Here is an 11,294-nt window from a genome sequence, read left to right as displayed (position 1 = left end):
GCCGGAGCGGCCCCGCGGGGGTCGCGGCGGGGCCTCGCGGCGCGGGGCGGCGCGTGGGGGCCGCGGGTGGGCGCGGCGGGGCGGGGCGGGGCGGGGCGCGGTGCGGGGCCGGCGCGGGCGCACGTGGCTCGGCCCCCCAAAAAGGCAGCCCCGCCGGCGGGAGCGGGCACTTCGTACCTCGGCCCCTGCGGAGCCGCCGTCGGTGCGGGCGGGCGGTGGGTGCCGGTGCGTCGGGGCCGCGGTTGGCTGCGGAGCGGCGGCTCCCGCCCCTGCGGAGGCAGCCCCGGGCTCGGGGCGGCCCTACCTGCCGGCACGATGAACCTGACAGCCGAGAGCCACCGCGTCCCGCTGAGCGACGGGAACAGCATCCCGCTCTTGGGGCTGGGCACCTACGCCGACCCCCAGAAAGTAAGTCCGGGGGCGCCGGGACGCCCCGCTCCGCCGGCGGGGGCAGGTGGCGGCCGCCCTCGCTGCAGACCCCCGAGCCGGGGCTGCCCGCCTATTTCCCCCTCTTTTCCCGGCTATTTCTCTTTTTGCTCCTTTCCCCGTGCAAAGTTAAAGCCCGAGCTCTCCCGTGCGCAGCAGGGGCAGTGCGCGGCGCGCAGAGGAGGAAAAGGTGGGGAAAATAAAATAAAATAAAAAAATCCCCGCGCTGACGGCCCCGCACCGCCGCCCGGCTCCGCGGTGGTGGGCGCACGGGAAGGGGCGCGGGGGGCCGGGGAGCGGCTCCGCCGCTGCCCCGGGGGCTGGGGGGGTCGGGGCGGTGCAGCCCCGGGTCCGGGATGTGGCACCCAGCGAGCGCCGGCTCCCGGGCAGGGCGGCCCGGAGCCCTGGGTCCCGATAAGCCCGGAGCCGGGGGGACGGTGCCGGGGGTCCCCCGGGCCGGCCCCGCTGCCCGCCGAGCGCAGATAAGATAGAGGGATTTCGGACCGTCTCGCAGCTGGCCCCGACACTTTCCAAGGAATGTTCCTGAAACAAAGACCCAAATTCCTGCATCCTGATTCCTGCGGCTCCCGCAGCTGACTGCCAGCGGCCAAACCGCTCTCAAATACCCTGCATCCTTCGGCTTTGCGCGGCTCGGGCAGGCATCCCATCGCGCTGGCGCTGCGTCGGCTGTAGGGAGGCTGTGGAAGCACACCTGATGCTTCTTCCCTCCGCGCACCTGGGAGCACAAAGGCAACTCGCTAGCGGCTGCCTTTCGCTTTCCCAACCTGCCTGATCTTTCAGCAGTTCTTTTTCTGTTTGTTTGAAGAGTGGGGAAAGAGATATCGTGGCCAGAACCCTTCTTGTGTAATAGCATCAGAGTTGAGAGGCAATATTGTGTGTATGACGCCACGTACCACAAGGTATTTAAAAATGCCCTTTTTTAAAGAAAACTCTTGATTAAAGCCATTTAACAACCGGTAATTGTACTATGGTATACTAATAACAGTGTCAATGGAGATCTTCAATAAACACCGCTGCAGGCAGCGCGTGAGCGATGCAGAACGGGTGTAAGAAATCCCCAGGGCTGCAGATCTCCCTGGTTAACAGTGCTGGCTTACATGGGAAGAATCAGTGGGAATCTGCAATTTCAGAGGCTGGGCACCGTCCCCCACATCACTAGAGTTTCTGGAGATATTTTCAGCTAGTGTGTTCTTTGAATAATGGTTAGTGAAACAAAATTAAGCTCTCCAACAGGAGTTTTAATGTAGCAAAGCAGAACGTTGCATAATTCAGTGACAAAATAGCTCTGAGCAAACTTGAAGCGTCTCTCCCCAGACTTGTATATCGTGCCCCCCAACCCTCGAGTTGCAATTTTACAGTAGTTTTAAGTTGAGAACAAGGAGGCTGCCAGCAGAAGGGGTGCTCCCTGGTGCTTCCCGCCTGCAGCCCGGATGAGCCACAGCCCGATGCCGTGGCATTAGCCAGGCTCAGGCAGGGAGCTCAGAGCAGCAAGTAACCTGCCGGAGCTGAGACGGGAGGCAGATGGGATGCCCCTTTCGGAGGCAGCTTCTTGGCAATGCTATAACCCTGCTAAGAGTTCGTTTGGCAGAAGTTCCAATGTCCCAAAATCAGCACGGCAACGGTCCTGCTCCTCCTCCCCCAGCCCTGCAAACTCCTGCTGCCTCCTTTGCCCTCCCGTGGGTCGAGGTGGACGGTGAGACTTTACACGGAGCTCATCCAGCAAAAATGAATCATTTTTAGGTAGGGTTGGTTTTCAGCTGAATCAGCCCTGGGCTTTTTGCTTTTCGCATGTACCTCCTTTGTTTTCTGCTGACAGAAGTGGGGGGACGACAGGACGATGCAGGCAGGGCATTGCTATAGCAACTCCAATTTAGAGCAATTGAAGCTGCTGTGTAACTGCACCCTCAGCGGGGATGGGTGCACATACCCAACCACCCATTCTTCCTCCCCCCGCGCTTGTAGGAGTTTGATTTTTCTGAGCTGTCTTTCTCTTTCTATGTGATAAACGTGTTAGAAAGTTATGGGTGGGAGCAGCAGCTGAGAGGAGGTAGAGAAAGAAGCACTGATAAGGCACTTGCAAAAGTCTCATTTTTGCAGCAGACCAGGTGAAACACCATATGTTTATCTGGAGGAGCTGGGCTGAAGCTTTACGCTAGGATTAGGACTGCGTATTTGAGTCGGGGAGCTTGTCGCAGAGGGCAGCTGGCTAAACGCAGTAGCAGGGTGCTACGGGATTTGTTGCAGAATTTTTCGCAGCTACTGGTCAGTGATGGGGCAGGACGTTTAAACAGGTCACAGCTTAAAGCTTGCCCATCTCAAAAAGGATGCTTTGCTGATAAGAGGAAGAGGGGGCTTCTGTCAACACCTTGCCATGGCAGCAAAGCGCTGCTTGGCTGGGACAGGCTGCTCTGCCGAGTGCCGACTTGTGCCTGGCGCAACTTCCAGCGGGATGCCTGGCGAGGCTTCTGTCCTGTTCCTCCCGCCTAGAGAGCTGAAAGCCTTTGTGACAACTCGGGACCGTTTCAAGGTTTATCTTAACAAGCGAGGCTTTAAACTAGCACTGACACGTTTCCCTTAAAATGCTTAGCTGTAGCCTTTTGTGGCTGAATTGCTTAAGAAGCAGCATCTGAGCCACCCCTTCTCCAGCAGTAGGGGCTGGCAGCTGGTGGTAGCAACTGTGCCAGCCATCCCCAGCACACTATTTCTGCTCGAGTCGCATGTCTGCGACTTCTAGTCGTTTTGTGCTTTGCTATAAAATACAGAGCCATTCATTTGTCAGATTATTCATCCTGCTCTTGGAGGTAGTTTGTTTTGGTTTTTTTTCTTCCCCCCAAAGGTTATTCACCCTGGCACATCCATGTCAGTGCAGCTTGTCCAAAACAAATCTGTTTTCTCAATCTTGTGCTATAGCCCAGTAGCTTGTAATGAGCCCAGAGTGTTCTTTCTGAAGTGCAGGAATGCGCTTGCTGGTTAAGCAAACCAGGCAGATCTAGTTAGCCACAGAGCAGGGAAATCTGCTTCTCCAACGGTCAGTTACAAGAAAACGCAGGCAGGAGGCCAGCTTTCATGTTTCGGGCTTTGTCTGGATAAACTGCACAGCAGTGCCTTCAGAACTGAAACATATCGGGAGCTTGCCTTGCTCATCTTAAATAACTTAATTGTTCTCACAAAGACAACTTTGGGAGATAAGTCATGCTTCTCCAGTTGTGAAACACCGAACAAAAAAATAAAACTGTTGACTGAAATTTGGTCCTACATACAAGTCTACTGACTCAACAACGCACATCACTCAACTGGAGCAGAGCTGGACCACAGTGGAAAAGGTTTATTTCATAATAGGATTAATTTTATCAAATGCTCTTTTCCCTCTGGGTGTAAGACAGCTTTTCTTGTGACTGGATACAGGTCAGGATGACAAGAATTCAGCTAATTCTTTGAGACTGAAAACACTGGTAGTGCAAATGTTAGGGGTTTCTTTTTGCTTTATTCTCCTAGCACAGCAGGAAAGTGCAATGAATCCATTTGCTATCAGCTCGTCTGCTAGCAGAAAGGAGTCTTCACTGAGTCATGGAATTAGTGATAAATTTGTGCTGTTTATCAAAAAAAGCACTTAAAAATAATTTTTGCTGCTTTAATTGCTGTTTCCTATCCTTATTTTTGAGGAAAATTAATAATTGTATAATTAAAAAGCTTAATTTGCTTTTCGGTGCAGATTTCAGTGTGTTGAAGTTGGTTTTGTGTTCTCCTTCACACAGGGAAGGAAATGTGTAAGTTGTATCAGAGTCTTGCCTATGTAAACTAGGCTGTTTTTCCTAGCAAGGATGGGCTCAAGCGAAACACTGAAAATCTCAGTCACTGACTCCTTCCCCTATTCTTTCTTCCCTTCCCCAAATATCCCTTCCCCTCGTGGGTCTGGGAGGGAACCACAGCGGGAGCCGTGAATCTGGACTATCAAGGCCTTCCAGACGGCTTTAAAATTCGAGGTCAGTTCTGCCTCTGGCTGGCTCTGCAGATCCTTCTGGCAAAGCCCCGCACATGCAGGAGCGGCTCTGCCAAGGCTTCAGCAGATGCACCGTGTCCAGCGTTCCTTCCCCAAGGGCCCCTGAGCTGTTGACCCAATTCTCTGGGGTATTATGGATGGGGGGGAGGAGGGAGCGGACGGCCCCCTTGACGAGCCCCTGGCTTGGCCCCGTGCCGCAGCAGAGCTGGATCAGCCCCCCAGGCTCCCGCCACCTCCCTGCACTGATGCTTGGTTCCCGGCACAGCATGGTGAGTGGTGCTGGTACCCATCTGGAAGCGGATGGGATGTGGGGACGAGCAGGCTTAGAGGGGAAAGGTGCTAAAAACACTCCTAAATCCTGGAAATCCTATGCCTCGTTAAAATTGCACTTAATGCCCGCTTCACTTTATAACTCATCCCTGTCAACACAGCTAAGATCATCAGCCCAGTGCCTCCACATAAATACTCGCTGTCTCCCTGGAAGGTCAAGGGGCCTTGGCCGCAGCTCCTCTCCTGCCTTCCTGTTTTGACTGAGGGAGGAGAGGGCTTGGAGGGAAGGTTGTAGCGACCACACTGTACACAGGCGCTGCTTCTGAAACATAAGATTGGGCACAGCGCTCAAGAATAGCACTGGGTGAGGGTTTTTGGCAAGTTGCGACTTTGCTAAAAATGAGGTTCTGAGGTAGCCAAATCCATTCATAAATTGGAAGCAGTTTTGTGGAATATTTTCAGGCAAAACAAATGGCAAAGCATTTCATTTTGGGCACTGGCAGTACAAGCTGAGGAATCAAAGGATTATTAAAGCAGTTAGAGGTAGCAGTTGCTTTTCTCTGAATAGCCTGCTGATGAGGGAATCCACACGGGCGGTGGGAAACCAGATTCAGTTCTCCTCTCTGCCTCCGGGGATTAAATTCGTATCACACAGCCCAGGCAAATAATGTGATTGTGGGGCTATGCAATAGCTAGAGAGAGGCAAGAAGAAACACGTACAGGCTGGAGCGGGAAGAGCACCCTCCCTACGGTAAAGCTGCCCACCAGCCCCACAGCTTTGGATGCTGAAAAACTCAGTATGGCATCCAGCCAGGAGGGAGCGAGACCCATTTCCCCAAATCCTTAACTACCACAAAGTAACCCTTGTGAGTGCCCAGACAGTCTGGGTTTTGTTTAAGAAGAAATTGCTGGTTTGAATCAGGGAGAGGAAAAGTTCATCCAGGGCTCCTGTATCCAGTCTGAGTGACCAAGTAAAAAAAAAAAATCTGTTTTGGATAAGTAAAAACACTGTTTTGGCACTCTGTATTACTTTTTACACCCAAGCTAGAAGCTGAACAGAGTAACTTTTCGTTGTACGGGCCTAATAGCCCCTAGTGCTCTCGTAGGACCTTTTATGCCAAAGAGTTCCTTGCACAAGGATGTGGGCACACAAACTATTTCAATCGCTCTTAACACTACAGGCTGCCTGCCTTTGGACCTGCCGTAGGCTACCTTTAAGTCAAAAGAGATAATGTGACTTGTCCCCGTGATGTGATCTGGATCTCTGAGCTGCAGCAAGGGGGGGGATTACACACAATTTAATTCCCTCTGTTTTCCTCCTGGCTGTCACTGGCTTCTGAAACATGATTGGCTGGAGACGGTAGTGATTTCAGGTGGCTTGTAGAGAAAGTCACCTGGCCTGACCCAAAGCTATGAAATGGGTTGTGTATTGAAAGTCCCAGGCAGGACTGACACCTGAGATCTCTGGAGACAGGGTTGAGGCTTAAAGGCTTCCACTTCTTGATCTCTTTCCTACAAATTTCTCCTTCTCTGACTCAGACAACTGTCTTCCTCCTTCCTCCTGAGGTAAACCTCCCACTTGGCTTCTAGATTTTTTTCTTGAAAGAGATAAGAGAGGCAATGGCAGGAGCAGGAACTGCCCTAACATGCAAGTGTTCTTACAGCCTTAGCTTATTTCCCATGACATGCTATTAAAATAAATATATAAAGAAAATACCACAGTCCTTTTAACATGAACAATTACACATGAATATGTGTTTGAACTCAGCAAGTACTGAGTCTGAAGTTAGCTCTGTAATGAAGTCATCTTTATGAACCTACATGAAACCACCACAGATGTAGGCCAGGGAGATATTTTGCCTTTTTCTTCCCTAAAAAGGCTACTGGGAACCCAATTTGAACAGAGCTGGGGGGAGTCAGCTGGGATATTTGGCTACAGAGCCTCATGTTTATGCCCCAAACTTAAGAAGTGAAGAAAGTTCCCAAACCGAAATTGTTTTTTTAAAGTTGTTGGGCCATGTCCCCTGACCAGCATTTCCAAATGACATTGTGCCCCTTTACGGTCCCTTTCAGCAACGACCACAGGCTTTCTCAAGCCATTTGCTTTTTTAGCAGCAGTATTACCTCATGCGGTACTAATTCTTCTCGTCTTAAGGGAGCGCTTTGGAGCAGCGGAGCCACGGCTGACCGACACATAGCAACATGCAGACTTTCAGGGCTGGGATTTCTGAGATGTTTCAGAGGGTGGCCTTATGTTCCCTTGGTCTCTAAGGATATCCTAAAACCATACTCCCAAACCAAGATCTGTACACTTGAGGCAAGGGCAGAAAGGAAGGAGATGATACGTTACTGGAGCCCAGGAAGAGAACTGTGCCTGATCTGCTGCGCGTCCTGGAGGGCTCCTTGCCTGCCTGTTAGTAAACTCAGCCTAGCCTTCATGCTGAATGATATTTATCCCAAAACCATGTATCTGTAGCCAGATCACTCACTGACAAAGTCGTGACTCAGTTTCACGCTTGGAGGTCTAAACCATACTCAGACCATTTGGTTTGCACAGACTGCAGATGGGACACCTTTCTTTTGGTGGCTAGTATCTTGGTGCTGAGCGATGCCCTCATTGCCTAATCTCTCAGATTTTACTCCTTATTCCTTGACTAAGTCACAGTTACTGGCAAGACCCAGTTGCCAAGAGCAGATAAAGGCAGGATTTCTTGGTATTTGGTCCCCAGATGCCTCGAGGAGGTGCAGTAGCAGGCATCAGCTTTTAGCAGGCAGCAGAAAAAAACGTGGGTCTCTGGCAGGAGCACGGCTGCTCACTGGAAACACGATCTAAAGCACCGTGAGTAAGAAGATACAGGAGGAGTCTGCGTGAGGACTCGAGAGACTGCAGCAGCTTTGGGCTGTATTATTGTCTTAATCCATCCCTGCTGTTTGCTACAGAGATGGCAAATATGCCAGAGGATGAGTGATGAACACGTAAGATACTGCTTTCACAGATCAGACTTCTCATAGCAAATAGGTGAGGGTACAGAGTAGCTAAAAACTGAAAGTTGCATCATGCGTTTTACAGTTCCCTTTCATATATGCTTTAATGGCATATTTACCACCTACAAAAAGCAGAGTTTGTTTATCTTATATTTGCCTTTTTTCTTCTGCCATACAACTTTTCTGTTCTGCCACTGGAACAGTCTTTCTACATTTCTGTGCCTTCAACACTTTGTCTTCTTGGTGTTCAGCCATGACCTCTCCTCCCCTGCCTGCAAGCACCTCTTGACGTCTCAATTCCTGCTACCTCCCTGTAATCTCATGTTATACAATGGAACATTTTTGGCTTGCATAAATGCAAGATTGCATCTTTATCTCATTAAGAAAGGAAAAGTAAGTCAGTCATCTAATTAGAAAAAAAACAGGTAATCAGAAAAGGTAGCTGCTTTTTTTCTGAAATGTGGCAAGCTCAAAAACTATTTTTTGTGTAAGAGCTGTACTTTAACTGTTAAAGTCGGACTTTAAAGTTGGATTTGACAAAATGACTTATCACTCTCTGTCAAGCTGGAGGAAAGATTCTTGCATGCAGCTTTCTTGAGGACACAAGTTTTGTTCTTATGACTTTGATTTGCACAAAACCCATGGCTCTAAGATGCTGTTGAATTTGCAGAAATGCTCATTTACCTCCATGTATCTTCTCTGCTGAAATCTCTGTGGTTCTTCATTTCTATGAATCCTGAAGCTTGATAGAAAACAAATTGATAGTATGACTAATCGCTACTTTGTGCCAACAGCTTCTGTGGTCTTTCCAGCTATGAACACGATTAGTGTCTAATCATATGTGGCAGATTAAAAGATGTATTTACTGAAATAGTCAACAAGTAAAATTCCTGATGAGGATGGGCCCAGCCTTGTAGATGAGGGTGACTGAAAGAATAACTTTATAACTACAAAGTTTGTCAACCTATGGGGGACTTCTGAGCCAAATGGCCACAAAACTGCTAGTCCTGGAAAATGGTGGATTTTTTAGTTTGCTCTGAGGAGCAGATTATGCTCAGAGTGACTCCCCCTGAAACCTGAGCATGCCTTAAACTATACAAGGAACTGTATAAACTTTTCTTAAAAAGGTAGTGCCTCTAACCTATGCTGACATCTCAGCTGCTACGTGAAAACGCTTTCAGACTACTCCAGGGCCAAGAACTGTATCCCCGTGCAGAGCGGAGGACTTCTACTCATGAAACCGTTGACAGCCAAGATAATTGCCTGCCCCCAGTGCAGCGATGCCTGCCTAATCCAAGCAGAGGGGTTGGCTCTTACAGCCAACCTGGCACCGTGTCACTTGGCTCCTGAGCACGGTACCGACACATGTGGACTTGAAGACCGCAAGAGCGCTCCAGAGGAAAACGTTCCCAGAGCAAAGTGACATTTAGGAGATGACAACTTTGTCTGGGAGTCAGTACAGCTTTTGGATGGTAGATGTCAGATGCCAACATCACCCACCGAGCTACATGTCTGGCTATGACATAGGGTAGAATTGCGTTTAATCAGCCCAGATCCAAAACTAATAGAAGGTTAATCCAGATAAGCTTTTAGGACAGTAGCAATACCCAAAACCAGTTGTAGGGACTCTTGTTTGAAAAGTAACCAAACAGAGAGCAGACCTTTTCCATTCCATAACTGCGTACTGCAGTGACAAACACTAGCTGTTTCAATATACCCCTCTTACAAAAACTACAAAGCTAGCTGTTACCAATACAATAATATCAAAGCCAAATATTGACACCAAAAAATATTAATTTTTTCTCTTATCCTCTGGCTTTTTAAACATACTGGATTTTTAACCCTGCTCAAAAGCCACAGGCACATCCCTCCTATGTAAATAAAAGCTACGAAGGTTATTTTACTGACAGGAAATCACTGGCATTGTTGAAGAGGGGAAGAATTGAAACCCTACGAGTGAGTAATCTGAATTAACACAACTGAAAGATATGCTTTTTGGCAAGAACATTTACAGCCCAATTTTCCAGACAAACCTCCATTTTCTAAAATGTCCCTGACTGACTCCATACATTAAATATGGCTGTGCACACCCATGTGTCCCTGATTCCCCACAGCTCTCTGAAGAGCAGCGTAAGCATGTTCTTACAGCTCATGTGGGAAGCTAACATCTGGGCTGTGTCTTCGGTTGACCTAGGAGGCCACATTTGTCAAAACTGGAAAACGCTGTGCAGAAAACGCCTCTCTAGGCTTCATCAAAGCCAACTTTTGTTGGTTCAGCGAACTAGGTGGTGGAATTCCCCAAGTTTTACATCTGCCTTTACAAACACTTCTTCAAACTGGCGCCAGAAACCTCTCCCCTTTAACTCTAGGGAACGAAGTAGAAGCACTACTGGCAACCTTTTCTTTCTTCTCTGTTGTTGCACAAGCTGGTGCTTTATCTCCCCCTTGTACCTCACGCATCCCTGGGATCGCATTTCTTGTCTGAAGGGTGTTTTGACAGCATCCACCCTTCCAGTTAGATCTGTGCTTTCCAGGGCTGGCCGGCTGGCTATTGCGTCCTCCCGCTCTTCAGGAAACTGTCCCAGTCCACCCCGCTGGCACTGCAAGCATGGGACCTGGGTATGCACATCATTTGCTTGGTTTGCTTTAATCCTCCAGCTGCTGATGGAGAGGCATGGCAGCCCTTTAGTAGGGTTGCATTAAGTAAATTTCCATCAAGTGAAAAGTTGCGGCAAACCTAAAACTGAGGATTCTGCAATCAAGTGGTAAAAATAACTCCAGCAGCCTCTGCCAGCTACAATAATAAGGTTTTCCTGAACACAGCTTTGGCTAAATCCTAGAATAACAATGTCACAGAAATTCTAGAAATGCTAAATCTGCAGTTATGCAATTTAATTTCTGTTGTACAGGCAATCAAACCTCACGCTTCAGGCCACTAACAGGACATCAGGCTAGAGAAGAAAGACACCCCTTGTCCATGCTCATTCACAGCGTGACACGAGACATCACCATTCCCCCCATCTTCTCTGGGCACGTTTGCTATCCTATACTTTCTAAGGCAACGCACTGCGTGACACAGAGCAAAGCTCTGGGCCAGCGTAGCAACTCATGGCTCTCAGCTGTGCTCTCTGCTTCCGCTCTCAGCTCTACCTGCTTTTGCAGAGATCCCTTCCCTGGCTTTTGCTTCCCGGATGGCGGCTGCCAGTGCTTCCGGGGGAGGGAAGCCAGATTTTCCTGTGTACGAGAGAGAGGGATGTGCTGGCAGTTGCATTTTCCAAGAAAGAGGTGTACAGTACAGCTTCTCCCTTACAAGATTAAACAATTCTAAGAATGTACCCTTGCGTGGCTCATATCCTCTGCCTTTGTAAACTCAACCTGTGCTTTCCTGTAATGCCTTCAGTACACGTTTTCTGTGCTCTGTTCCTAACATCTTAAGCCAGTCCTCTTTGCCAGTTTGTCCGGAAAACAGGCAAATGGAAATAAGCAATTGGGCTTCTAGAAACTTGCATAAGCATCTGTGTGTGAGTGCCGAGCTCTGGCGAATGAGGCTCTGAGCCCAGGAATGTACCTACTTTCTCCTTCCTGTATTTAG

At 49.1% G+C, this 11,294-nt stretch overlaps 1 protein-coding gene across 2 annotated transcripts in view; it reads left to right on the top strand.

Moving 5' to 3' along the window:
- Positions 1-315: 315 nt before the first annotated feature.
- AKR1D1 (aldo-keto reductase family 1 member D1) overlaps positions 316-11,294 on the top strand; it is a gene marked incomplete at both ends in the record, with an annotated part of 35,201 nt that continues 24,222 nt past the window's right edge. For both annotated transcript variants that reach the window (XM_082310425.1, XM_082310424.1), the window contains one exon: positions 316-408. In XM_082310425.1, coding sequence (XP_082166551.1) covers positions 316-408 — 93 coding nt within the window. The remainder of the gene's footprint in view (positions 409-11,294) is intronic.

Source organism: Platalea leucorodia (genome assembly GCF_965183815.1).
Source record: "Platalea leucorodia genome assembly, chromosome: 4".
NCBI lineage: Eukaryota > Metazoa > Chordata > Aves > Pelecaniformes > Threskiornithidae > Platalea > Platalea leucorodia.
This window is presented reverse-complemented; position numbering and strand designations above follow the sequence as displayed.